General features: G+C 41.5%; 1 protein-coding gene across 2 annotated transcripts in view; it reads right to left on the reverse strand.

Annotated features, from left to right (window-relative positions):
• Positions 1-394: 394 nt before the first annotated feature.
• Positions 395-27795, reverse strand: part of URB1 (URB1 ribosome biogenesis homolog) — a 49578-nt gene continuing 22177 nt past the window's right edge. The window contains exons 16-39 of one of the 2 annotated variants that reach the window (XM_035315621.1): positions 27547-27663; positions 26743-26881; positions 25498-25668; positions 24228-24424; positions 23682-23906; positions 22965-23144; positions 21308-22163; positions 20396-20597; positions 20128-20305; positions 18873-18931; positions 17940-18133; positions 16627-16737; positions 16456-16519; positions 14547-14718; positions 13850-13952; positions 9695-9855; positions 9211-9322; positions 7441-7547; positions 6726-6869; positions 5876-5985; positions 4559-4735; positions 3634-3875; positions 2221-2811; positions 395-1602 (exon numbers count right to left, since the gene is read on the reverse strand). In XM_035315621.1, coding sequence (XP_035171512.1) covers positions 1397-1602; positions 2221-2811; positions 3634-3875; positions 4559-4735; positions 5876-5985; positions 6726-6869; positions 7441-7547; positions 9211-9322; positions 9695-9855; positions 13850-13952; positions 14547-14718; positions 16456-16519; positions 16627-16737; positions 17940-18133; positions 18873-18931; positions 20128-20305; positions 20396-20597; positions 21308-22163; positions 22965-23144; positions 23682-23906; positions 24228-24424; positions 25498-25668; positions 26743-26881; positions 27547-27663 — 4818 coding nt within the window. In that variant the 3' untranslated portion in view covers positions 395-1396. Of the gene's footprint in view, positions 1603-2220; positions 2812-3633; positions 3876-4558; positions 4736-5875; positions 5986-6725; positions 6870-7440; positions 7548-9210; positions 9323-9694; positions 9856-13849; positions 13953-14546; positions 14719-16455; positions 16520-16626; positions 16738-17939; positions 18134-18872; positions 18932-20127; positions 20306-20395; positions 20598-21307; positions 22164-22964; positions 23145-23681; positions 23916-24227; positions 24425-25497; positions 25669-26742; positions 26882-27546; positions 27664-27795 lie in introns of both variants that reach the window. The other variant, XM_035315620.1, reaches the window with a different exon arrangement.

Here is a 27795-nt window from a genome sequence, read left to right on the forward strand (position 1 = left end):
CCACTGCTAGGTGCAATCAGTCCCTCCAGACAGCTGAAAAACTCTTTCCCTGCACGTCATGAGTGCTTTCTTTTCCAGTCACACGAGATAGCAAGACATCCTTCCCTTTAGCTCCAGCTCTAACCACTTATTTCATATTCTGGCACTTACAAATCCTTTGGTTTCATTCGCCTCTTTGTTTTGTTTTTTAAATTAAGTAGAATAGATCTTTTAATCGCAAAGAAAATTTCTTGATGTCACACTCTAGGGATTCTGTATCAATATTATGTCACACTTTAGCCTCTAATGGGCTTGCAGCCTTTTCAAGATGTATTTCTCTATTTTTAAACCAAGCCTTCAAAAAGATGTTATGGCTTATTTAAGAGAAAATATTTACATGCAGAAGCAATCCTCATTATTTGCATCTCATGTTCTTTTATTCTTTTTTTTTTTTTTTAAAAAAAGCTCATTATATAAACATCACAAGGAGTGTGCATTTCTGATTTTTTTTTCTCGAGTACAGAATTTGTACAAAGCACCTAGGCACAGCACATACTCATGAGTCAATTTAATAAATCCTGTTTTACACTTCAAAGGCTCAACTTCAGACTCCGCATGTTTGCGTACCTGGAATAGTTTATTATCTGCCCTCAAGGCCACGTTCAAGAAATATTTATCAGATTTTACAGAGAATTTCCAATAAAAAACATGTATTATCAGTCAGCAGCAAGTCATTTGAGTTTTGGTTCTCTCTCTCTCATTTTTTTAAGAGATTAGAGAAGACAGGTCTTTATTGCAAGTTCCAGCAGTGGTGATGGTCAGGACTTTTTTTTTCTAATTAAAAAAAATACATATATATTAAAAAAAGAGAACCGAGAGAAAAAACACTTTCAAAAGGAATTTAAAAATCAGAAGAATCCTACACCATCATGATGTCAGTGTTCAGCATCTTGTCTTTGTACCAGTTTTATTGCCTTGTATCATGAAGGAAGCTGGGTTCTTCAAAAATAGTAAATCATCACGGATAATTCCTGAATACTTGTTTGCACTTATACTAGACCGTGGTGAAGCACTGCAGTCCTTTTCCCCATCTTACATTGGAGAGAGGATGGAGACTGAAATACAGTCCAGAGGCAACACATTCATCAGCTGGCTTTGGTTCTTCAGAAAGTTAAAAGTGATATAAATGACATTCAGCATCCCATACTGTTGAAGAAAAGGAAAATTATGGCTTTAATGTTCCACTGAGAGATGATGAATACAAGTCTTCCCCCCTGAGTTTGCACACAGTAATAAAATATTGATCTTATGACAAATTAAGTTGGATTTGTATGAGGAACAGTTCAGGAGGGTTTCATGGCTCACGGCAATGATGACAGAGCATGTAACATTAAAGACTAAGTGTCAGTTCACTGAATTAATGCCCCAGTGTAGCCGAGTAAAGGGTTTTGCAAAGAGGCGTAATAGTTTCTTCTCCTTGTTTATGAGTTTCCATGTCATCATCATTTAATTCATCATCTGTATTACCGCAGATCAATTTGACATGGGTTATTAACATATCTGGCTCCTGTGCTCCAAGCCATATGTCCCCAATGTAAACAGAAGTCAGGAAAACACAAACAGCTGTGGAAGAAAAATTAGAGAAAAATCAGAACAGATATGCTTATATTTCCACACAGCAATAACAAAATGACCTGCTTTACCTCCAGAACTATGTTTTACAATAGTTTCCTAACCTAGACGGAAAACGGGTGGGTTTTTTGCTCATACAAAGCCAATGATCCTTCCCACAGTGAGGAAAAAGTGGTTTCTTGTTAGCACACCCTTCTGACAGCTTTAAATAAAAAGCTTTGAAATCTGACCTGTGTCTTTCACTATCAAATAGGAACCCTGAAAAGTACATGGATCAGAACCCACATGGACTTATTTGTTGCAGACTATTTTGTCCCCTGGAGCTGTGTGTTACACACCTCGCTGAACTCCATTATAATCCTAGAAAGGAAAGTTTCTTTCAGAGAGCATAACTATTGTACTATCAGAAATCCCTACAGTACAGCCACGTTCTGTGCTACCAACCCACACGGCCACACCACCAGAGATAAAATCTTCGCTTTGTTGAGTGATGAGCACCAACAGACACAGGCAAACTTCAGTTCTGATGAATAGAAAACCCCCACGGAACTACCTGTCATGTACCATTAGCCCCTCTGCCTTGTACTGCGAGTGGAAGAGTCGAGCTACCTTTCTTGTTCACATCCTCTTCCGTCATTGCTGACAGGCACAACGTTTTCACGAGCTCATGAAAGCTGTTGTTCGTCAGGCCCTGAGCATCCGTGAGGTGAAGCATGATTGAACTGAACAAACAGAGCTCTTCCAAGTGTCCAGCTGTCCCACTGCTGGCCTCACAGATCCGGGTGTAAAACTTGAAGATGTTGTTTCTCAGCGTCTCGTCCCCAAGCACCTCCTGCACTACCCCTGGGTGCGGCACGACGCAATTCTGTAGCCACTGCAGTGTTAGCAAAACGTTTTTCATATTGAGAGTGTGCTCAACCATGGACTTTACGAGCCATTTAGTTACTATATAAGTGGTCGCATGGTTAAGATTGACTGTTTCATCTGCAAGGTCACCAGATTTGAGGGGCTCCTCTGGATGTTTGGTAGGCATCGCAGGGAAAGCAGGCTCCCAGTGGGCAAATATGGCATTCAGATCATCTCTGCATTTCTCCAGCTCAGAGACTTTTAGCTCTTCAGCAGTGTTATCTTCTCTTTCCGTCTCTTTCTTTTTCCGAGTGTGATGATGTCCGTGAGATGAGGCTTGGGATTTGTTCTTTTCTTTAATATTTTATGTAAGAAGAAAAACAACATCAAAACAGACATCAGGTCCTCCAAAGGACTTTGTACAGAATTATTCAGTACAGATGGCATCATGTGTTGTTTCAGTTGCTTGCAGAGTAAGAAGTAGCCTCATTTTGGAGCCTAACTGAGCCTATGCAATTCAGAGCATACGGACTACAGGCAGCTCCCAACAACCCCCAGGCTGAAGCACCTTTCTGAACTGGACTGCCCAACTTGGACATGGACAATAATGAGGCCCTGGCCCAAAGCAAAGCCGTGGCAGTATTTCAGAGGTCCACGTGATGCAGCTTTGCCAGCAAGGCTGCATTATTTATACCAGGTCACGAGAAATTCTCAAGCAGCTGTTCTTAGTGCTAGCGGAGTCACAGCACATGCCAGCGCACAGAAGGTGATAGCAGCAGTTACACTGCTTTTTAATAACACAGGCTGAAGGAGCAAAGCCTGCTCTCCTCCAGCACAGCTGCATCCCGGCTGAGTGTGGCTGATAAAGTACCGTCAACCACAGGCATGTAAATTTTTCCCATCCCAAATGTGCTAGATCTGTAACTAAGTTTTATTTTAAAGCTCCTTCCCTTTTTAAAACTGAATTGCTCGAAGGCTTCCAGAATTGTGTTAAAGTTAGAAGTCACTAGAATAAAGACCTGAAAATTGGCTTTCCATTTTCATTCCTCCTCCCCCAAGCCGTAACTGATTGACAAAAGTTATTAATACTTCTTTCTGTGCAGCATGCCTAACTGTCATGGTTAGTGTATAGCAACCCCAACAGCATTGCTTTTCTTAAATATTTTTAGTACTTACTAAGCAATTCTTTGATTTGGTATTTCTGAGCGAGAGTCTGCACATCGTCCTGGAGCTGCAGGTCTTTCTCAATGACACTCCACTTATGCAACAGCAGCAAAACGTCTTTGTTTGAGAGAACGCTGTCATTCACAGTGAAGCGACTCATCTCTTTGAAGGCCTCAACAACTGTAGCACGATATCCCAGCACAGAACTGAATGTAGTCAAAAACTGAGCCAGTTTGGATAGATCTACATTAGTCCTATAAAAATAAAAAACAAACAAAATTGCCATGTAGTTTTCTGCGTGCTAATTAATAAAATGCAATAAGTACAGGTTTTTCCTCCTTACAGTCTCCTCCTACAGGTTTCTCCTGCAGTTCTCCACACACATACTTTTGTTTCTCAGGATGCCAGTAATAATTAATTTCATCCCCACAGAATCTCCACCAGCGTCTGGCAGAACAGACCATGCAACATAGCCTTTGCTCTCCTACCCATAAAAACTAAAGGCGGGTGGCAGACAAGAAAGAGGCCAGAGGTCCTGGAGCTTCACCTACACTTCTTTATTTTGCACATATTTTCTGAATTTTGAGGAAATAAAAATAAACATAGATGGTGTTATTACAAACACAAACAGAACTGGTCATCTACCCGTTTCCTTGCAACTCTCCCTGCTGCAGCTGCTGTGCGTTGGCAGCTAAGTTCACTAAATCTGGAGAGAAGAGACTGACCCCTTCGTAACATTGTTGTGTAGAACTTTGCACGATTTCTCCTTGTACAATTTACAGGCACAGTCCAGAAACTGAAGGGGAGAAAAAGCATGAAAATATCCAGAGATCAAGAAATTCTTCTAGCCTTAATAAATTTCAAAGTGGACAGTGGATGGCAAGCAAACTGATTGAAAAAATACAGGCAAAACAATACAAACAAACAAAAACCTCACCTGATGTGTTTGACTAATGTTATCAACACATACAGAAATTCATTTACAAGCTGAATAGGAAGAAACTTCCTCTTCTCCTGGGATTTTTTCTTGCCTTCTCTCTTGCCTCCTACATTTGTGACCCACAGAGTATGGATTAAGGAAATGATTTTATGTAGCAGCTTGTTTTCCAGAAACCTGAAACAAACGAAAAACCAAATATCCATTAGGAAGACAGATCCTAACCAGGAACCAGTCCATCTCCTGCAGGGGGCCATGTTCTGGTGCACATGTGGAGCTGTGAATGGCAGTAGCTGCCTCGCAGCCAGGACCCCATCACGGCAGGGAGCGCACCCCTTTGAAGCCCCAGCCATGTGGAGACCCAGGTTACTGCCCCTCCTCCTCAGACACGGAAAACCCCCAGCACCTTCTCCTGCCAGACTGCACACAGGAAACACAGCCGTATATCACAGCCCCCGCACAAGACTGGTGATTTCTTGCTTGCATCTGCCATTACCTAGTTTTGCCAAGCAACCCATTAACTTGCAGCCATTGGCACCATTTCTTTAAAGCAATTACTGTTCAGGACAACAGGTTTCCTTATGTTCCTAAGACTAAGTAATGACAGCAATGCTTACTGCACGGTACCATGAGCCACATTTATTAAGGAGGAAAACCAGAAAAAAGCAATCACATCTTTGTACAGAGGATGCAAGAAGAATACTCTTCAAAAGTATGATCACAAAGCAAGCAGTGGGTGCCAAAGAGGCCCCAAATCCAGACTTTTTCTTTTCCAAATGTACCAATTGTACCAAAGAGAGGTGCAAAACAGCAAGGCAGGACTTGTCCCCAGCACCAGCTCCTGGGAACTGTATGCACTGTGCTGTTACCATTGTGGGGTGCTCACCAGGGACTTGGTCAGGCTGATCGCAACACATGATCTTGACTCCTTGTGTGAACCTGCCAGGAGAATCTATGCAAAACAAGACTGTGTGCGCAAGCATACATATGTGTGCATGTATGTGAGGGAGATGCAAGTGGAGGAGGAAGGCATGGGAGGAGAAATGTTATAGCAAGCTCAAATTCCCTGCCATGCCAAGTACTTTGTCAGAGGTCCTGCAACAGGACGTGGAGAGGGGGTATTAGAAATGAAAGGTTCATGTAAACATTTTTTTTTTTTTCCTATTTTTTTTTATATAGCCCGAAGTGCCACATATCACAATCACCAGCAGGCCATTTTTGTATCTGTCACCCCTTGTTTTTATACTCAGTTGCATAATTATTTCCTGCATGTAAACAACGGGATCGTTCTCATTTCACCAATATTTCCCTAGTTACCTTTTCTCCAAGATATGCAGTATCCAGGTTAGGAGGCTGTGGTCTTGTATGAGCTCATAGGCAGCTTTGGTGACATGAGCAGCATTTTGTAGTATCTCCAGAATATGATTCTGAAACAGAAAATATAATTTGTTCTTTTACAAGATCAGAATATAGTCAAGATCTAATTATTATCAATCTTTGAGAAGTATACAATTAGCAATCTGGCTGGTATCCGGGATCTAATCAACTTAAAGTTAAAATGTATTTCCAAACATCACGTGTTCTTAGCAACCCCAGGGAACGAAAGACATTCTCTTTTTAAGGCTACATACACACAGACATTACTCTTAAAAAAGGAAGCCCTTAGGAGCAAGACAGCTTTCTCTCTGTCCAAGATTCTCATACGTAACCGAGATACTCTTTACAGAGCGGATTTCTCAGGGTGGATGTCTTTGAACATCAGAGCTGCTTTCTTGTGAACTTTCTTCCAGCTAAAGCACTGTACAGACAACATGCTAGTTAGGGAATAAGCGGACCTAAAAAAAGCAAAGACCCTGACATATGAGCAAAACTGAAGCCACTGCAGTATTTTTTATGAAGGAGTAGAAATAGGACTGTACAGCCAGACCATCAGCTGATGAAGGTGACTGAAGTTCCATGATGGCAGGGATCTGTTCCAACTTCAGGAGCCAAGGATGTGACTAGTTTAGACAAAAGCAGTCTTTTTCCTCCCCAGCACATACAAAAACAACAAGGAACAGATTGTCAAGAGGGAAAGGGAAGAGTCAGCTGCTCCTTTCTGCTTTGCACTTGGTTAAGATATCTTAATGGTGCAAATTATTTATTTTTTTTAAATATATATTCTTACCTGGGAACCTTCATCACACAAGGGACTGTTGAAAAAGGAAAGAATAACATGGAAAATCCTCTGGTAGTCATAAAGCTGGTAGCAATGTTTATCACGCAGCCCTTCTCCAAGAAGTCTGAGAACCCATTCACGTTCTATTTTGTGCTGGAAGCCATAATAAAAATAGTACCATCAGACATTTAAAATATCTGCTCATAAAGCACAACAAACTGATCCCCCGGGAATGCCAGCACAGTCTTAACAGCTTCTTCCGGACTTCTCAGCCTTTATCCCCATCAGATTTAATCAGTAACAACATCCATCAACAACAGTTACTCTACAGCCCAAGTATGTACTGACAGTGGAACTTGAAAAGTTCCTGAAAAGTTTCTAAACTAAAGCTGAAAAGTTTCTAAAATACCTCCACTGAACTCAACTATAATAATCTGAACTCAAACATTTATTAAGCTGGCTAGGACGGAATATTCTGCTTGTTCTGCTATACAGTGCACAGCACAATTCATGATTTCATTATCTGCTATTATTAAAAAAAAACAAAAAAAACAAAGAAACACGGAAATAATACTTATTCAAATATAAAACAAAACTAAGAACTCAACAATTACCTTCCTTTAATTAACTAATTATGGAAGAATAATATTTATTTGCATTTTTATAGCTTTTTTCTATTATTTTCAGAAGAATTAGTGGATACCTACAGTGGGATTTGTATTACCTCAAAATCAAAACTGTAGAAAAGCTGAAAAAACCCTGGTACTTTCCTCAGGTCCAAGTACTGGTGTGACAGAAGGAATCTGTTTATCTTTGTATACATGTGCTCCTCTGTGAAGAGAAACAATGGTTACTGAGGAGGAGGACAATGTTCCCAATACACAACCACGCATAAAAATAAATGGAACCTGCATTTGCCAGTTTTTCAGCTAGCTGTCAGAGCAGCACGCTAATTACAGCGAGGAGGCCTTGTGCTCTAAGGCTGATTTTATTGTTGGCCATCCTACTTCTTCTCTTCCCCCAAACCTAAGTTTATTCAGAATGTGCACAAAGCAGGATCTAAGATAAATACTCAACACAGCTCAGCTTTCAGCAAATCCAACGTTACTTCAATGACCAAACCGAAGCCTGCTGCAAAGTTAGAGGCAAATCTCTCCATGTTTCAAGCTTAAGATTTCCCATCAGACAACCACCATTTTCAACCTACAGAAACACACCGGTACAAAAATCCCACCCCTTTCTCATGAAACACGAGAATCCCTTTACATATTTGACACAAACCACTGCCGAGGGCAGGTGGGAGCCACTAGCACTACACTTGTTCCTGCTAGCAAACACCCATCCAAGCAGTGGATAGCAGAAGTGCTTTCTCCTGTGCCAGCCACAAGGTCTCACGAGGGAGCGAGGCATCTGCTCAGCCCAGACCTGGGATGCTGCACTGGGTAGGTTTGGCTTCACGTGCAGACCTCTAGGGCACAACTTGAGCTGGGCCTGAGTACTTAGAGGGGAAATTCAAACACACAACCATTTTTTTCAGAGCTGCTAAGGTTTGGCCGTTCCACAGGCAAAACAGGCACCCCAGCAGAGACTGCCTTATGGGCACGTTCAATCCAGTCCTGGGCACATTCACAGTCACCTCACAGCTCTGTGGTATCAGCTCTACTCATGAAATATGAAAATACCGTAAGGAAAGCGTTACTGCACAAGCGAGAGTTATAAACATGTGCCACAGCAATGCTTCATAGACAAATGGTGTTTAAAGGCCAGGATTTTAGGTGTGGTTATCCATACAAACCACCCAGAGAGCTCCTATGTGGCATATAAAACAAGGCAGGAGGATGAGACACAATGGCCATACATTAAAATAAGACAGTTTCAGACTAGACATCAGGAAAACCTTTTTCCCACGTAAGCACAGAAAGACAGTGGAACAGGTTGCCCAGAGGGGTGCTGTAGTCTCCCTCTCACCCTTGCAGGCTGCCTACAATCAGTTTGGAGGACTGGATGGTTTGGAGGACTAGGTTAAAGCCCTGAGCAAAAACGTCTGTCCTCAAAGTCAGCATTGCTCTTGTCAGAGTGTCTAGATAAAGACATTGCAAGGTCCCTTGGAACCCTGACGCTGTGATTCTCCTTTGCAACAGAGGCTTGCAGAGTTCAGTACCCATGGACAAGGATACTCAGGCCAACCTACTCTGATCTGGGCCCACAAAGTTTCACTCATCTATTCCTCCAACCACCCCCACCCCATAATTACAAGGAGGTAGAGGCATCATCCCTGATGGATCAGCCTGGTTCTGTGCACAAACGGCACCTCCCATCTCTCCAGTTAGGTGGTCTACACAAGCACTGAAAGTTTTTCTTTGAAACACAGGAAAGCACACTTCATGGCTGCTGCGACTCTCACAACTACCTCAGTCACCAGGACATCATCCCATGCGCATCCACTCTCTCTCTCCTTTAACACGCCATAAGTTCAACATGCGCAGTAGATTACCTGGCTTCAGCATCTGCTGTGCCACACGAGCAATGTAGAGGGTTAAAGAGAAGGTAAATCTGAGGTTCTGCTGCCGGATTCCATTTTGCACAGCATCCATGAGATACAGCAGCTGCAGCACAAGAACCCAGGGGAGAAAAGCTCAAAACATCATCCAAACAAATACAAGAGGAGCGTGTGAATACATAAATAAGGTTTTAGGATATTTCATAGGCAATATTCAAATATAAATTCCATTGGGATTTCCATTCCTACAAGTTAAAAACTTAAGAATTTCTAAAACATTTTCCCCCTTTTTTCCCACCCATTGATTACAGAAGGAGCAAACACAAAGTGAAAGAGGATAAACAGCAGGATAGAGAATAAAATGCTTCTTTTGTCTCTTTTATCATGTGCAGGTAGGCAGATGAGCAAGACAGCACCTCTCCCGTAAGCGGCCATGACATAAAATGTCCGACTGACAATCAACTGAGTCCAGACTCACCTGCCTCTGTTCTCGGAAGCGAGCCCCTTCCAGATGAGACCGAAAAGCAGCCAAAACAAAATATGCTGCTGCTCTCATGTTGGCATCATAGCTGCTAAGTGCAGCCACTGTTAGACCCAGGGCATTGACTTCGACAAACTTGTGACATGCCACTACACACTCTGTGGGAGAAGAGGGGAAAAAAGAAAGAAAAACATCCAGCACGTCATACCCACATGTCACAGAGTATATAACAGCACTGTAATCCTTAACAAGACTTCTGCTCATAAATGCCAATTTCTAGATCTATCCTTACATACTATTACTTCACCACAGCTGCAGGTGCTGAAGGCACCTCAGATAACAAAGGCATCCTGCAGATCACTCAGCAAGAATTCTTTACCCGAGCTGAAATTAAGTTTTTTTTTCATGTATTTGAGACAGATACAAGTCTACCTGGTAGATCATGCAAAGTTAGGAGTAAATTCTGTAAACACAGCACACATCTCACTGTTTCAGGACAGCAAGAAAAACCAAGAAGGAAAATTCTCTTCTCCAACCATTTTCTGGACATTTAATAAGTCTGTGCCTGAAAGAAAGATCACCACAGCCAACGAAAAACCAATGTGCATTAAAAAGCTTTTGTACTAAAATGGACAGGAGAATAATACCTAAATAAGCCATTAGCCACAATAAAAAAGCGACTGCAACCATGCAGGCACCAGCAATTCTGCTGGTAAAGCATGTTCCTACTGAAGTACTAAGCTGTACCCCTATGCCCTTCTAAGACAGAAAAAATATCCAGCAATGAACAGTAACCAGACAGAAAACACACCCTTGAATCTAACATTTATCTTCCATAGAGTTTTGTCATCGGGATGTAGAGTTTCTTATTTACAGACTGTGTGTTTTGAGGAGCCTGTGACGCTTCTGCCCACTGATGGCTAGAAATGACTTGATGCAAAACCTCCAGATGATGTCCTGTGCTACTACCTAGTGTATGCCATTCACCAGTACTGGAACAGAATGGCACCTCTCTTGTATTTTGTCAGCTCAAGTGAAAACATATGGAGGTTCTGAGTTTGGCAATAATATTTATGCATTTTCTTGCCATTCACACTGAAGACCAAGAGGAAGTTTTGGAGAAATAAACATACCTATTTAAGAGGCTCTAGTCTTACAGACAAGTGACTATATTTGGTCCACTGATTTCCTTCCCAACCACCATACACATGTGCTTAATACGTTTAAAAAAATATGTATTAAAAATAATAAAAAAAAAATAATCACATTTTATTTACGCCCCCGCACCAGCAGCTGGGCTGTTTCCCTGCTGCCAGAACTCCTACTTCTCTCCCTGCCCAGCAGCTTCACACCCAGCTCCACTAGTTATGGGACAGGTCTCCGCCTCCCTGTGCTGCCTCCCACCCAGCCCACTTCTACACGGCCAATGCGAAAACATCACTGCAGTGCAGTACCAGGTCTTTTCAGTAAGTGGTTTTCACAATTATTTCAGTACTAGGAATTACCGTACACTTCCCTAAACCACTCCTCAGCAAAGCACATGCACTTGAACTGGCGCAGTTTGCAACACCTCAGCCATTCTCCTAGTGAGCAAAAAGATCCCTGGTTTGTTAGGACGGCGCGCCTCTCATCGCACCAGAGCTCGTACAGATAGAGCTCCACCTCCCTCTACTTTCAGGAACTGAGCAAGGACACTGGCCTGACCGCCAAAAGGAGCATGTAACAACACGTAGATGGAAAATGTGAATTCCTTTATGCAGTGATATCACAGGGAAAGCCAAGGTCCTTACTACAGCAGCAAAGTTCAAGCTGGTCACAAAGAGATTTATTTAGAAAAGTTTCTTCCACCACAAACATGCGGTGGAAATATTTTCCATCCAGCTGACCTTGGAGAGAGTGTTCAAAAACTAACTAAGCTAAAATAACAAGATATTATTTAAAAAAAAAAAAGCTAATGCTACGTCTGTTTAAGGTACCTTGAGAATCACGATGGAAAAGCTTTCCAAGATGCTTATCAGAGCTAAAGTTAGACAGAACTTGCTATGTGCCCAACTCCAGACTTAGTTTTTACTCAGTGAGCATTAAACACTGTGCAGTAAGTCTGTGTTTATAAGTTCAGCAGATATATAACGTCTGTGCAGGACGCTGTGCAGCCAGTACAAAGAGCAAATAAATAAAGAATTGGGAATTCCAAAAGCAGTTGACATGGTTTAGGAGCACCACAGGACTCCAGCTCGTAAATCATTTGTGCTCTCTAAAAATGTCCCTCTTAGGGCACAGACTCTCACTGGGCGTGGAGTGATTTAGAGAAGTGTTTTTCCCCACCCCAGTTTATGGCTCATCCTACGCTGTGGGCTAAAGCTAAGGGCTCCTCCTGCACGAGCTCCCTCAGCCCTGCGGCTGCTGCTTTGTGGCCGTCCTTGCCAGGTGGCTGTACCACCGACAGGTCACCTCATCCCTGCCACCAGGTAAAGTGGTGGCCAGTGACAGCGGTGACAGCATTATGCACTTTTTCAACTATTACACCTAGGTCCGAGAGAGACTGGCTTGCTCACGCTCTTCATCACTAACAATCCCAAATCCAGCATTAACTGCATTGCCTAAGATCCACCCTACTGCAAACTACCTCATAGCTTTGGTATTTTTTCCTCAGTAAATTAGAACACGAAATTATAAAGAGCAGACTGCAACTATGCCTAAATAGAGGCTAAGAACACGCAAAGCAGGTACCATGCTACAAGGGCTGAGGTGAACAAAGTAAGACTCAGCGTGATTTTACTGCAAGACAGTTATCAGCCAGCTAATTGCTTGTGAGGGTATTGTTGTGGAAAGCAAAATCCAGTTTAACTACACAGTGGTTAACCACAATCAACACAGGGAGGAAGCTGGTTAGGAAATTCCTTATAGGTGCCTTTGATCTTTAAATGCCCTCCAAACAGGCAGCGTGCGCGTGAACAACAGCAGGGATATCCATATGCACAGCAGTCATGTCAAACAAGGAAAGTGAGGGTAAGCAAGCGTTTTTCAAGCACCACGTAGATCCTATCAGACTTTCCAAAGATAATGAGCACAGGGATATTCATGATACACCGTGGCCCCACACATCTGTCTGATGGAAAATGAATTGGCTGAAGCTTCCCTATAATATAAGCACAGCCTGTATCAGGTCACATCTCCAGTCATTCTGTCAGTGTCCCTCACAGAAAGTGACGCCCTTCCAGAAAGTCAGGCTGGTTAAGAAACAACCTCACCCTTCCTCGGTAAGGGCAGCTTCCACCTTATGCTCAGAGCACTCCTCTGAACATCGCAGGGCATGTTCTCCAACCTGTCTTGTTTCTGCCCAACTCCCATTGAGAAAACAGCTGAAAGTAGGTGATTATTGCTCCTAAAAATTCAACCGCAAGGCAGCCCCAGATCAGAGCAGTCCTATCAATTGCAAGTGGGGCACCGTGTGCACCTGCAGAAGGTACCACCCCTCCAATGCCTTTTTTGCTCATCGTGTTTCTGTGACACCATAGCTGATGCAGGATACAGCTCCACACAAGCACCATAAAATATACAATCTTCCCACAGAGGATATTCTCTACTTGTCCTTTTTTATGCTATTTTATAATTGTACTGTGCTGTTTTCTGTGCTATTCAGAACGATGTTCCACAGATAAGAGAATATAAATATTTGTCTATTTTTTTTAACTCTCCTAAGTTTTTTTTAGTTCCAGTTTAAAAATCTCTCATTATATTAAGCAAATCACTCCCTCTACACAGGGTTAGCCAACTATATTTGAAAGAGAGATGAAGGAACACCTAGTCTTCTGGACAAGAACAGCTTGGTAGTTATGCCTACCTACCTGAGTACCTAAGTCCCACTAGAAAGAATAACACTATTTAGAAAACTGCTTTAAAACGAAAATAAACAAAAGACTTTAACAGTAATTATGTCTAGTTACCTTTTAAGCCATTCTGAAAATTACAATGCAGTTCAGTAGGTGGTTAAAGGATGTATATATTTTCTCTCTCCAAAACAAGGCACATGATTTCTTTGAAGTACTATCCCTTAGAATCTGAATAACAGAGCTACAGGTGGAGCCATGCAGCTCCCACAGCACAGTAAAAATAATTAAGTAAAATGTCAAAGAAGAGCATTCACTTTACCTGGTCTGGTCAATTCACTGAAGAGCTGAAGCAGAAAACAAGGATCATAGAAGTCATCGAGATTCTTGACATTTTCATCTCTGTACAGTGACTCTTCCACCTCCTGCAACCAAATCCAAACCAAGATTGTGTAAGGAATGACACTGATTTCCAGTGCTTGGTTTCAAACTGCCCTAAGCACTTCATCCCATTATACAGCAGCAGATACTAAACCTTGTAAAACCTAATGCAACACAGACCAAGATACACTTCAGTTTATACTTGGCTTTCGCCATCAGGGTTCCAAAACTGACAGAAAAGATACAGAAGGGTGTTATCAAACTATATGAAAGCCTAAGAAGCCCACTGTCAGCAAACCCTTGCACAGTCAAATTTAACAACTGTTTAAAAGTCAAATTCTGATTTTATTTATACATGGAAATCTTTGCAATGCTGCACAATCACACCTACAGACAAGATGTGGCCCATTTATTTATTTTTCAAATGAGTTGCAATGTATGTTTCATTTCAGACAAAAAGAAAACACATTCAGCAAAGTGCTCCTAACTGATTAATGCCAGCCCTCTTATTAATTTAAATGCCACTCCTGATGCAAACAAATTGCAAGACTCTCTATGAATGCAAAAAAGAAAGGACTAACTTAAAGGTTCTTTTTCTACAGCGAAAGAAGGTAATTCAGCAGTCTGAACCACAGCACCTCTGATGGCAGAAGATGGCGATGCTGAGGGAAAGACAGAACTGTCTTCATCATCTTTTCTCGATCGAGCAGGCACAGAATCTCCTCCATGGTTGGCTGCTGCCATAGTGACTTCCCTAGGCTCTTGCAAGTCTTGTGATGCTCCACAGCGGCTGGACCCCATAGCAGGTTTCTTAAGCATTGTTACAAGTAAAGGCATTAGTCAACAGACTGATAGCACTGAGCAAAAAGCAATTACAGAGGCTATAAATTAGTATTTTAATTTTCCCTTCACTTGTACTCATTAACATGTGGGAACTTGAAGCTAGAACTAGTTTCCCTGGCAACACCTTTTTCATCCATCTCAAAGCGTTTCAAATTCAGTCTGAGGGTGTCTCAGTAACTATTTCCTAACCTGCTAATCCAAGTCAGAACTTACGTTCTCACAAAAAAAAAGGCTTTTTTTACTTACCTGCATTTATAGCTTAAATATGATAGAAGCTGCATGAAAATACAGTGAAAAAGATCTGGTCAGAGAAGGTTGCCTCAGATGCAACTTACATTTCAAACCAGCATCACAGTGCTTCAATAAAACAAAACTCCTTACTCTCCTCCTCTGAATTGCCCCTTAAATCCCACTTATTTTGCTATTGTGATTAAAGTGCTACTGCTACTGTCATTTACTACATGGGTGCTGCCAGCACCATGCTTCTCTGTCAGCAGGGCAACCAGAGGATGGCTGTTAGGTTTCTTATCATCCAGAACCTGAAGGCTCCCATCTGTAGCACAAGTTGGGCCCTGCTGGGTATTTACTTTTCCTGAATGTGCTCTATTCACTCACAAACTTCAGTGCTGGGATCGGGTCTAGCCAAGTGTCTATCTACCAGTTCACTTCAGGGAACAGTACAAAATTGCTTCTCCTTTAAAAAGGCTAGAAGAGTTTGGGGCCCTAATTACCTCTGAAAATAGTCTCCTCCTATCTTAACACCCTCCCATTTGCAAACACTTTCAGGGAAGATTTATGCAGCATGCAGCTGCTTCCAAAGTCCTTACTCCTGGAAGCCACTTCAATTCCCTGCTAACGAGAACCTTCACGGACTATCCCCCATCATAGGCTGCAAGGATCATCTATATTCTCAGACAAAGCTAAGGAAGGAAATTAGGTTCCTAATTCAGAGTCCAGTTGTGCTCCAACTGACAGAGCTTGTAGGGGCTCTGCAGCAAAGCAGAGCAAAAACATCATTATCTGTAAGAACTACCTGCAGCTGACTTCCCTGTAGACTGACTACAGAGGGCCTGAATAGGTTTTTTATACAAGATGTGATCCTCCCTTATGAAGCACAAGGGTGTATTCCAAGCCTGCACACTAATGAGATCCACAGTCCAGAATAATGTCAGACAAGACATTCATACCATGCTTGTACCCAAAATCTAACTATACATGTCAATGCAAGAGCTTACACATCACTCCTCCACTGGCATATTCCTCCCCTCTCCAGCAAAGCACCGTAACAGAATGCCATGCACACAAGAGCATCAGAAAGGGCAATGGTTGTGCTGCGTAGCAAATCCCATATCCCAAGAGAACACGGAAGGAGTTTCTATGCTAACAACTTCTCTTTTGACCTTCCCCTGTGATGAAATCCCCACAGTAGGCTCTTACTATGGTGACGGGGCACTACTGAAGTTCAAATCCCATCACTGAACCTGCCGACACCCACACATTGATCCCTTTGTCCAAAAGTCTGGGCAACACAAGTTTTACGTTTTATCTGTCCATAGGAAAAATGTTTCCAAAAGCAACGTTCACCTCCAGGTCTGACCTTGCTCACTGTTTACCTCAATTAAAAAAAAGACCCTGGAAAAATGCCAATTCTGAGGCTGCTTATTTGCATGTAATTATTCAAACAAAGGAAGGCGGTCAACTCACCCGGACTTTATGAGGCTTTGATTATTCTTCTCATATAACTGAAGCAGTAGCAGTATCTTTTGATCTAAAAAAAAAAAAACAAACAAAAAAACAAAAACGAAAGCCAAAGTCAGTCACCTATGAAGATGAAAAACAGATCTGGTAGGAAATACCTTTCCCAGGCTGACATACCTACAGTACTCAGCGTAGCCCCGTAGGCACCCAACAATACGGCAAGGTGACTGCTCTCACAGACCGAAGGGCTCAGTTTCACGACTGTCAGCAGTATATCCACCAGGGCCTCTGAAATAAACACACACAGGCTTAGGTTTAATGCTCCCTCAATTAGATGGCTTGCATATAAACGCACACATGCATATACGCTCTCTAAATGTATGTGCACACACAATTATGCATTTCAGATAAAGATCTAGCTCTGTAAACAGCAAAAATAAAAATAAAAATAAAATTCTAGCTACACCAGAGGATGATTAGGATGCATTTAATCCAAGGCAAAAAAACTTGCTTTGAAGAGGTTAAAACAGTATTTCCAAGACAAACAAACAAATCCTATTTCCCCCGGTATCTACAGGAACATAAAATAATCAAAACAAAATAGATCATAAAGACAAGGGCCTAAACGAACATGCTCTTGACACCGACTTTCTTAATTACTGAACTTAGCCTCAAATAATCCATCTCGTTGCTCTACATAAATACATTCAGATGGTGAAACGCATACAGCATGCAGCAAAATCTATGAATTACTTTTAATTTCAACTAAATTTGTCACTTCACAAGAGCTTTTTGCTCTTTTCAGGTGATTTACAGTTGTTTACCTGTTGCTCACTGATATATACAGAATTTATCAAGATGCTGCCCTGAGAACTGCCTACCCTTATACAGATCCTTCAGTCACTGAATCAAAGTGCTGTGCAGTGGGAAAAACCGAGGTGCGTGTTGGTTAAATGACTGGCCCAAGGTCAGGCAGTACTTCAGTTTGCAGAGACAAAGAAACAAAGTCAGTCTTATGCTGGGAATAGAACCCAATTTCAATTGCTCATGGAAGGACAGTGCAAACTTTCATGAGGAACATCAAATATACATGGATTAAATTGACATTTTAGATGTAACTTGCAAAATGAACTTAAAACTTTGTGTTAACCTATTTTAAAATGAGGTGTTCTGTCACACGTTTCTAACGGACACTAACAGCTTCACAGAAACCAGAAGAATCAATTCAAGATTTCAACAGGATTAAAAACAAAACAAAACAAAAAACCTTAGCAGTAGTTTTATAAAATGTAACTGTTGTACGTGTTTAAAAATGGCAGCTACAAAATAGAGGTAGGATTTAAAACTAAATGTTAATATTCTGCAATTGTTTAATAGCTCTGCAAATATACGTAGGTGGATAGGTTACTGGATGGGTAGAATATAACGTGAGAAAGACAAGATTACTAAATATAGTTAAAGGGAAGGAAGAAGAACAAAAAAAAAGATACCTCTTGTCTGGATGTTCGTGCCATCTTCTTCTCTTGACCTTAGCATGGCTGACAAAAATAGAGAGTGCTGCGTGACCATCATGTGAAGTTTGGAGAGCTTGACTAATCTCTGACTAAGTGAGGATTCTTTCTTGTATAATAACTGAATAGCAGTGTTCAAGACTTTCAAAAATGCTTCATCTCTGTAGCGGTACCTTTAGAAGCAAAGATCACAGAACAGTCACACACCAACCAAAACGAAAGCTGCTTAAAAAAAAAAAGTTTAAGAACCGATAACTTTGCAAAGAAAGCAAACTTCCTAAAATCAAACCAAATTTTTTAAAAATGAAAATACATACATCTTCCCCTTAGCCATTTTGAACGAATTCTTTTGATGCAATGCTGGTATCTTATTTATCAAAAGGAAACAGGATCAGGACACAGTCACACTTGTAGCTGCAATGAGCTTAACGAGGAATGAAAATTTTTCAGACTAACCCTTCAGACAGCAACCCTTCATATTAACACTTCTACCTACACAGAAGTTAAGATTATCCTGAACTACCCACTTCCTTTGACTTCTTTTATTTAAATGGTTCACATTTAAAGTGAAAGATCAGATTCTGTTTTCATATGAATTGAATTCAAGAAATACCTCAAACAAAAAGGAGTTACATAGGCATAAAGCTTCTTCATGCCAGTCAAAAATAAGCCGGTCCAACTATCCAGTTAGCCATGTTAATTACACAAACCAGAGCACAAAACACAAATCTGCCTGCAGCTGTGCAGGTTTAGGCTCCCACCGAGACAGTGGATGTGGCATAAAAGCTCATCCTGAGAAGCAAGGAGCATCAAATTTGGGTGAATTCAAGGGAGACAGGGTGTTTCCAATATGACGCAGGACAAGGCCAACTGAACAGAACAGCATCTTTGATGCCTCTCAAAATTACTTACTTGAGTCCCGTCTTCACTAGGTTGTACCAGTCATCTGGGTCCACTTCTTCCACAAAGCGCTGTGCATGCAGTATGCAAAAAGATGTTTACATTTAGCATACACAACTTCTACAGAACATCAAGACCAGCGATTTCTGTTCCACTTACACACTCAAAACAGGCAAGCCAAACCCTTAGGTGGGACAATCAAAGGATAACAGGGAAGAAAACCCTTGGACACAACAATCCTACCTCCTGGTTCAAATGAAACTGCAAGTCTTGTTTTGTTGGGCCTGGGAGAAAGGAAGCATACTGGCTGTATGTAATTAAAAAGCAAGCTGGTCTCTAGGTATCAAAAACCAAACCACCAGTCTTGAAACTCTTCACACTCTGGGAGCGTGAAAGGAATAAAACGTTGGCAAGTCAAAGCAAGAGACTGCTACTCACACACTAGAAGGTTTTCACATACCTACAGTGCTTAACCTACCCAACATCTGCATGTGGCAAACAGATAGGATAGCTGGATGAGCTGGGTGTACAACTTGGTCTTTAATAAAACTTGTCTTCCCTAAAATGCTATAGACCACAATAAACAACAATCAGTTTTCAGAAGGCTGAGAGCTGCACATGCCAGCAGACTTAGTAATGCTAAGTGTTAACCTTCTTGGCAGGCCTGCCAACACAATCAAGATTAACCCTACAAAATGGCCCCTCAGGTCCTGCACAATCAGGTCGTAAAAGAGAGTCTCACCAGAAGCCAGAAAGAGGTCAAAGGCTGCCTGGAGAGACCTTCAATTTTTACGTCCTACAAAGATTTGCTTACCCTACCCAATCAAAAAAAACACAGTAGTACAGAGGGAATGATCGAGTAGGTGTACTTTATGATCAAAGTCAACTTCATTTCTGCCATTGACTTCAGAAGGCATGGCACGTGGGTCTTGTCAGAAGCATCTCTATCTTGTCACTCTTCATGTTTTTATTTAAAACATCCATCAGCAACCTTTGGTTTTTAACTCCGCAACACCACAAGCACTGATTTTCAATGAGCACTGTTAGCAGAAAGCTATCATCAAGAAGAACTCAAAACTGATTCTCATAAAGGTCTGCCAGGACAAAACTAACTCTGTAAAAGCTATTAAAAGCCCACAGAAGCCATAGTATCTTAAAAAAAAATAAAATCCAACCTATATTTAGCCAAGACACAAATACAAAAGCACTGTAACATATCCACACAGTCACAATTTTGGACGCTGGCAATGGACATAAAAAGTCTCACCAGCAACTCTTCTAGCCTCAGCAGCATTGACCTTTCCACTTCTTGCTTGCTTTCCTCTTTATTGTTGTTGTACATGGCAATTAATCCCTTCATGCAGGCTGATAACAGGCTTCTCCTCCAGGAATTCAGCTCTTCAGAGTTTTCGAGCACTCTAGATATGGCATCTGCCACTGTCCAACTGTGGAAATATGTATTTGGATTCACACATCTACCACAATGCTTTATGACACAAATTTACTCATGGAACAGGACAACTTCATTTGCCTACCTCTCATTATTTCCTGCTTTCTCCAGAGCAGCAGGAAGCTGGTCAATAAGCTTTCGCAGCCCTTTGCTTTCTGCAGATGGCAACAACTTGGAAAGAACTTGCAATTTCAGAGTGGTCTCATGCGATGTTTCTGTGTCTTGAAACACACTGGAGAGCTCTTTCCACAGAGTTTTTCTCAGGACAGGTATAACAGCTGAGACAACTGGAGGGGGCACAGATTTCACAAAGTGTGTTAAGCAACAACAGGCTTATAGTTACAAAAATTCCCACTCGCTTCTCTAATCAAGCCCCAGAGTACTTAGTTTCTGACTGTTATACTACAATATCTGAAGTGTGCTCTGTATAACATCATTAGAAAATATTTAGTATATACAGCAGATAACCGCTTGCTACACAGCTGACATTATTAAACATGGGAAAATTACGCAGACATCCAAAAGTGGGACAACTTCACAATGAAAAGCCTTGTCCTTGCTTATCAGGAAGGATGAAATCCTTACCAGTTCTCTGACCCTGGACTTGTAGGAATTTTTATCTCACGTCAACAGACAGCTAACAAGTACCTTATAAATCAACTCGGTTTGCTAGCGGTTTCCTATAGCTCCTATACTAAACCATGTAGGAAAGCATGAGGAGAGATTTTCACATGCGCCAAGAATTAAGGGTTTCGGAAGAGAAAACCAGGCAACAGCTACCATAACAGCACTTTGCTTCACTCTAGCATCCAAGCTTCACTACACTCCTTTACCTTTTATACTGTGGAAGTGCTTAAAAAAAGAATAATTAGAAGTTAAGTAATTAACTTCTATGAGCTCTACTTATTGTGCAGAGGATCCAAGACTTCAAGGCCAGAAGAGCCTGCACTGAGAATTCGGTCTTCTGAATCAAAACAAGGATGAGTTGTGGCTTTACCTGTGGAAGGTCGGGTGAAACCATACTGGTCTCTGCACTGCAAATATACATTAATGAGTGGAAGAAAGCTCTCCATGTTCTTCCTCAGGTACTTTTCAGTGTCACAGCTTAGACACCACAGCTCGAACTGCAGCAGGTGAGTTCTACAGTGTTTTAAAAGCGTGCCCACAATGGCAAGGCAGGTTTCTGACCCCTGGTTAAGGCAGTGAACATGCACCTCTACACTGACCACGTGTGCAAATACTGGCTCGCATTGGAGAGCATGAAGGAAAACTTTCTCCAGATCCTTACTGGCTGATGCTGACATCAATATCCCCAAAGCTTTAATGTGCTCTGTGGATAGCAGCAGTTCTCCTCGTTGGGGTTGCCTTTGGTAGCTCTCTGTGAGGAGCTGCACCAAAATTTGTCCATACAAACTCAACTGTTTTCCTTTTTTAGGGGATTTTTCAGATTTCTGAGTAGTCAAGCTCATCTCAGGAAGCCGCAGCATGGTTAAAGTGATCTCTTTCAGTTGAGCTGCAGACATGTATACATGCAATTCCTGAAGAGCCTCCAGCTGGTGAGACCTCTTGGGAGAGACCTGTTTTCCTTCTTTCCCCACAGCCTGTAGTTCTTTCAAGACACTTTTCCTGATTGCTTCAAAATATTTTGATAACACATGTATGTGATCCATGCTCTGCAACATCGGGGCACCTGTCTTCAACAGCTGGAGCACACCAGAATTTACATGAGCTGACAGGAGCTTCACAGTGACAGGGTTTAAACTGTGCTGAGGAAGAGAACGTTGTTCTAAAGCCAGGAACCAACTCTCCAGCGTAGGATGCTTGAAAATCAGCATGAGCATATCTTCCAGGGTCTGTAACAAATGGTTATAACAATATAACTGAGTGGATGATTATAGGTACAGAAAATCGTATTATCTTCCTATCTCCCAGAACATGTTTATTACAGTAACTGGACATGAAGTTGTCTACTAACTGGTCAGAAGATAAAAATATTACTGAAATACAGCGTATTATTACGATTCTTCCAACATCTGTGATGTGGTAGGTATGCCTTCACTGAGCATTTTCCACATCTAAACACATTTCCAAGGGAAAACTGTTTATTCTGGGGCTCCTCAATACAATCCCATCCTCTCTAAAAATCCATAGAACATATGAAAGGAGAGAAAAATGCACTTTTCCCTACATACTTCTCCCAGACCTTAACAGCATCTCTCTGCATTAACCTCTTTCCATTCAATACACCTCTGTGAAATATAGTATATGATGTCCTGTTCATTCCCTGCCCTTCTGAAGGCCTGGTGAAAGCTGTAGTAAGCTTCCACAAAGCAGTAAAATCCTATTCAAGCCCTTATACAGAGATCATGTAACAGACATACTCTAATCCTAACTGAAATCCCACAAATCCTCATGACTTATCAAGTCACAGCATTCACAAAGCCTGATCTGGACTAGTTTCCCCGTTCTCTGTCACAATTAGCCGATTCCATGCTTTGGTGATTGGTGACAATGTATCAACAAAATCTGTGGTAAAAAATTGTTCAAATCTCAGATGTTTTAATAAACAGTTCAGCAAAACTTATGGATGAATAAATCAAATCAGAGTTTACTACCAGGTAAGCCTCTGGCCCATATATCAATGGGTTCTGTACCTTGTCATTTGAAGACTCTTCTGTAATCAGAGATTCCTCATCCATAAAGAGATCTGATGCATCCTGATGCTCTTTTTGTTTCTGCCGATTACCCAGCTCTATCTGATTTCCCCGGCACAACAAGCTGCTCAGCAGGTCCACAAAGAAGTCAACGAGGCGAGGACCAGAAGTTTTACTAAGCTGTGAAAACATAGATATCATAGAACTTGAGAAAAGAGGAAGATGGAGACGAAGATAATTATCTAGGAAGTAACAGAATAAATCAAGAACTTCCCCGATGACAACCTTTCTGGGGGAAGGAATTCCCCATTGTAGAAACTTGATTCTAAGAAAATTCTCAGGCTACCAAACAATACTTACAAGTTTTCATCTATAGTGTGACTTCCAATATAGAACAGGACAATGAATTTCATCTCCAGAAAGGCCTCTTAGGGAGAGGCAAGAGCCAGGTTAAAATCCTAAGTTTATTTGCACTAAATGCAAATCACCAAAGTAACCAATGCAAAAGAAATCAAAGGGTCCTCAACAATTAAAAGCTTAGATATCTATAAACAAATTAGGTGCAGGTTTGTCTGATGCTCTACAGCCTCAGTGAGAGCTGAGTATGTGAAAGAGCTGCAGAACTGGATCCTAAAGTTTTAACAGCCAGGTCATTTGTACTTGCTGCATTAAAATAAACCAAACAAACCCGCAATGCCATCACAACATCACTCTTACATTGCCAAAGTCCTCCACTGTGGATTTCAGGTACAGCAACACATGCTTTACTCCTAACAAAAGCTGTTCAGATGGGAGCTGGGAAGCCAAGTCTCTCAATTTTGTCTGGATATCATCTTCCAGTAAGGTACTGCTTCCTCTTGCATAGACCTGCTTTAGCAGTGTTGCAAATGCTGAATCCGGAGCCAGAGCAGGTTCTTTGCATACCTCTTTGCATTTTTTTAACTGTTTAAACTGGAAAACAAAAAACATAAGAGAAAATTAAAGACAAGTATTACCTGAAGTTTCTCTAGCTACCTGCTTTGTATCCTTGACCGACAATACAGGGTAGGACACTTGTGCTCTGGCTTCACTTCCCAGCCACAGCAAAGACCTCTCCTGTTGTTGGAGAAATACCCTTAAATGCATTTGTGTCCCCTGATGGGATCAAGAAGTCACGATTAGCTGAATGTAAATGCACTTTCTGAAGAAAACGTAACCTACATATGCTGTGGGCTTTTTAGTAATACTGGCTCAAGCACTCAAGTAATTTCAGGTATTCCATACCACAGGTTCCTGAGCTTGCAGGGGTATCCAGAGATTATAGTATTGGTTAAATTGGTAGAGCTGAGGATATTTAGAAACTTTCAGGGACTGCAGATCTTTATCATACAGCTGGAACATCAAGCAGAGGGCGAGGGCATCTCTCTGAGAGTGCAGAAGGTCAGTGAAAACAGCAACAAGGTACTCTACGATGTGTGCTCCTAGAAAGGCAAAATAAAAAAATGACACCTCTGAAGTTATCTGCGTAAGCACACACGCACACATACACTAAGGCAACCCTCTTTCCTTGAGACCTGGACAACAAGCCTTAAAACATTATTTTTAAAAGTACTGAATAGGATTAAAATGTGTTTTTGACAAGCCAGACAAGTGTTCCCAACTCAATGAGTTATCTAAAAAAAAATCCTCCATACAGTAGTAGTCCTTGGCAAAGTAAATAATCACCCTACTTCAAAATACATGCTCAGATTGGTTTGTTTCCTTCCAGCCAAGCATAAAACTAACTCTGCCCTTACTGCGTCGTGCTAAACATGCCTGCATTTTGGTGGGTGCCAGCCTAGCACTGCATAAGAGCAGAACTGATTTGTACTGGAGGGAATACACCCAGGTTAACACACGCTGGTTAAATTTGGAGGATTTTATTTCAGAACTGTCAAAGCTCCACTTCAGAAGCTATTCAACAGTCAGATATACATTGGACTCAATGAGGTGAAGGCTAGAAAATCCTGCTCTCGAGCCAACAACTCCCCCTGCAACTTCACCAAATCCTTTCTGTCTTCCTGTCAGGATCCACACATTCTGTGTTTAAACACTCTGTTATTGAAGCACAACTGTCTCAGGCCAAGATTATCCATGCAGGGACACTGCACTGCTCCTCAGTTCCCTCTGTAAAGGGGTTTCTTGTCTGGCTGAGGTCATTTGCTTCCTCCACTTCCTTGCACCTCACTTGGGAAAGGTCAGCTCTCTTGCCCTCACCTAGACAGTTTGCTCTCCCACAAGAAGAGTTCCCTACATTTTAATGGTAGTTTATAAAAGTGCCCACATTTCCACTTCTTTTCCTACCCCAGAAAACAAGAAAGAGCTTATCTAGGGTCAGGAGAAAAGAACAGAAGCATCTCATAAGCCTCTCCTGAGCAAGGAAAACCATGGATCTGTACCTCCTTCTGCTGGCAATGGTAATAATAAAAAGTCTTGTGGAGCTTACTGGGTAAGAACAATCCCACTTCCACTCTCCAATCCCATGAATGATACAGAGAAACAAAAACGTTTGTACCTGTTTCATTTTCAGCCTGAAGCAGCAGTTTATTCCTGGCTTCTAACGCAGCAGGGACAACAGCACTGAATGGAAATGTTTGGATAATGGTATCTTCGTTTAAAGTGAACCCAATTTCTTCATCTAGGCCATCACTATCCTCAACTAGGACATCCACCATATCAAGGACATCTGTTGCGTGCAGAAAAAGTATAAGCAGAGGATTCAGACTACCTAGGTACCAATGGAAGCAGAATCCAACACTTCAGGAATACGAAGCTGCTTCTGAATACCCAAAGCAGAAAAGGGATAAAAGACAGGATAAGAGGCATTTGTCTAACAAAAATCACTCTCAGAGTGTTTAATTTCAGGGTTTGCCGTTCAACACTGCTGTTCAGCTGACAGAAATAAGGGAAGATAAAAGGTGCATTGGCTGCTGCTACCATGATTGCAGGAGGTAACGTCGATTAGATCATCATGGTGACAGGAAACATGTATGGGAAAGCAGAAAGGGAGCAGCTACTTCTCCATAAAAAGAACAGCCTGGGCAGTCCTTGAAGAGCTTTTCAGCTTGGTATAGACAGAGAAACGAATCTTGGTCATGAAGGAGTTAACGAGAGATTTAACATATGAAGAACAGCGTTACCATGTATTCTGTGGCCATAGAGCCAACTTAATAATAGAGCCAACTTAAGGCATCTGATCCATCTGGGACTGAGTGCTAAAGTACCTCAATCATCTTATATTTATGTACTGCAAAAACCTATGCATGGACAGTTACAGCAGAATAGCTGGCACATGGTAAGCTGTCTAAGTGTCCACATCTGCAGAATTTTGATCTTGCCTGCAGTAGGACTGTGACTCATTCCTGACAGCACGGGCAGCAAAATTCCAGCCCTGTTATTAAGAAAGTTCCTTGTGCACCCCAAGCCTCTCTTCATGGATGAATGGAGATGAGCAGCCCCAGGGGAGGAAATGTAATAGCTTTCATTTTAGTCAGAAAATGCTGCTGCAGGACCCTGAAGAGAGATTTAAAATACTGCTAAAAAAGCATAACTGCATTAGAAATTACATTTTGGGGCAAAAAGGAAACTTCACAGTTCAGACTTCTACTTTTGATACTAAATATAGCCAGAAGCCTGAATCCCACAGGTCCATATTTAAGCAGAAATTCTGTGGTTATCAGTCTTCAGTTTGCATGATTACAGCTAGAAGACTTAGCACAAAGTCCCGGAGCACTCTGTTGTTGAGGGAATTGCCACATACCATCTATGTGAGAGATGGGGATGCTGACGTTATCGGAGTCTTGCTTAAACATATTAACTTGGAGCATACTGGCCTCCTGAACAAGGTCTGCTGCTTTATCTGTATATGGATAGGGGTTTGACACAAGTTTCAACAGGATCTGTTAACAAAGATTGAGAGATAAATATAAGTACATAGGCTATTAATTCCACAGAAACCATCACTTGCTAAGAAAGACTATGGGCTAAAAGTGCTTGGAAGCTAGGAAGGCTTTAGGAGGACAATTCCCATATGCTTCTGAGGGAATCTGCCTGCGGTTACCGCTGTACGTGGGACCTGTGCCTGGTGGAAAATGAAAGGTCCACTGCAATTTTGCAGCCGAAGTGCTACCACAGACTGAGTCCCTGGGGAAACTGTTATGGAAAGGAAGCACTGGGCATTTAACATCCTGCAAAGTAAACAGGAAACATCAACTTTTCTTGTAAAAGACTGCAAGTTTCTGAGGTCTGATAATTTTGGCAGGTATTACTGTGTAAAGAAAAGAGGAGATAAAAGCTATCCACCTCCCCAAACGTACTCTACTCTTACATCAACAATGCTGTAATAACGACTTGTCTTTCTAGATTTAGTTTTCCTCCGAATCATTTCACCCTCCTCCCACCCAAGACAAAGTTGTCAACTCTGTATAAAGAATTACAAGCACTGCCTTTCTCAGAATTCATTCACTGATCTCTGAGAGGTTTCTCAACAACAGCAACAAAATAATTAGTTTCCATTAATGCTATTCCTGGCATTGTTTATCCAGCTAATTTGAACAGTTGTTACCCTTTCCAAAAATTGAATCACTGCTTCCTTCTTGTCTTCTTTTGTATTATCCAAGTGTTCCAGCCAAATTGAAAGTTCTTTCCATGTGTACTCGAACACTCCACTGTCATGTAAAACCTGTCCAGAAAAACAGAAGGGGGTAAGAAAATAAATAAAAATATAGATCTCTTTGTATTGCAAATTCATGTTTTCTTCTTGGAAAGAAATGAAGAGCAGGTGGATGAAAAGAAGTATCTGTCATTCTCACGC

This window comes from Oxyura jamaicensis, chromosome 1, assembly GCF_011077185.1.
Source record: "Oxyura jamaicensis isolate SHBP4307 breed ruddy duck chromosome 1, BPBGC_Ojam_1.0, whole genome shotgun sequence".
Lineage (NCBI taxonomy): Eukaryota > Metazoa > Chordata > Aves > Anseriformes > Anatidae > Oxyura > Oxyura jamaicensis.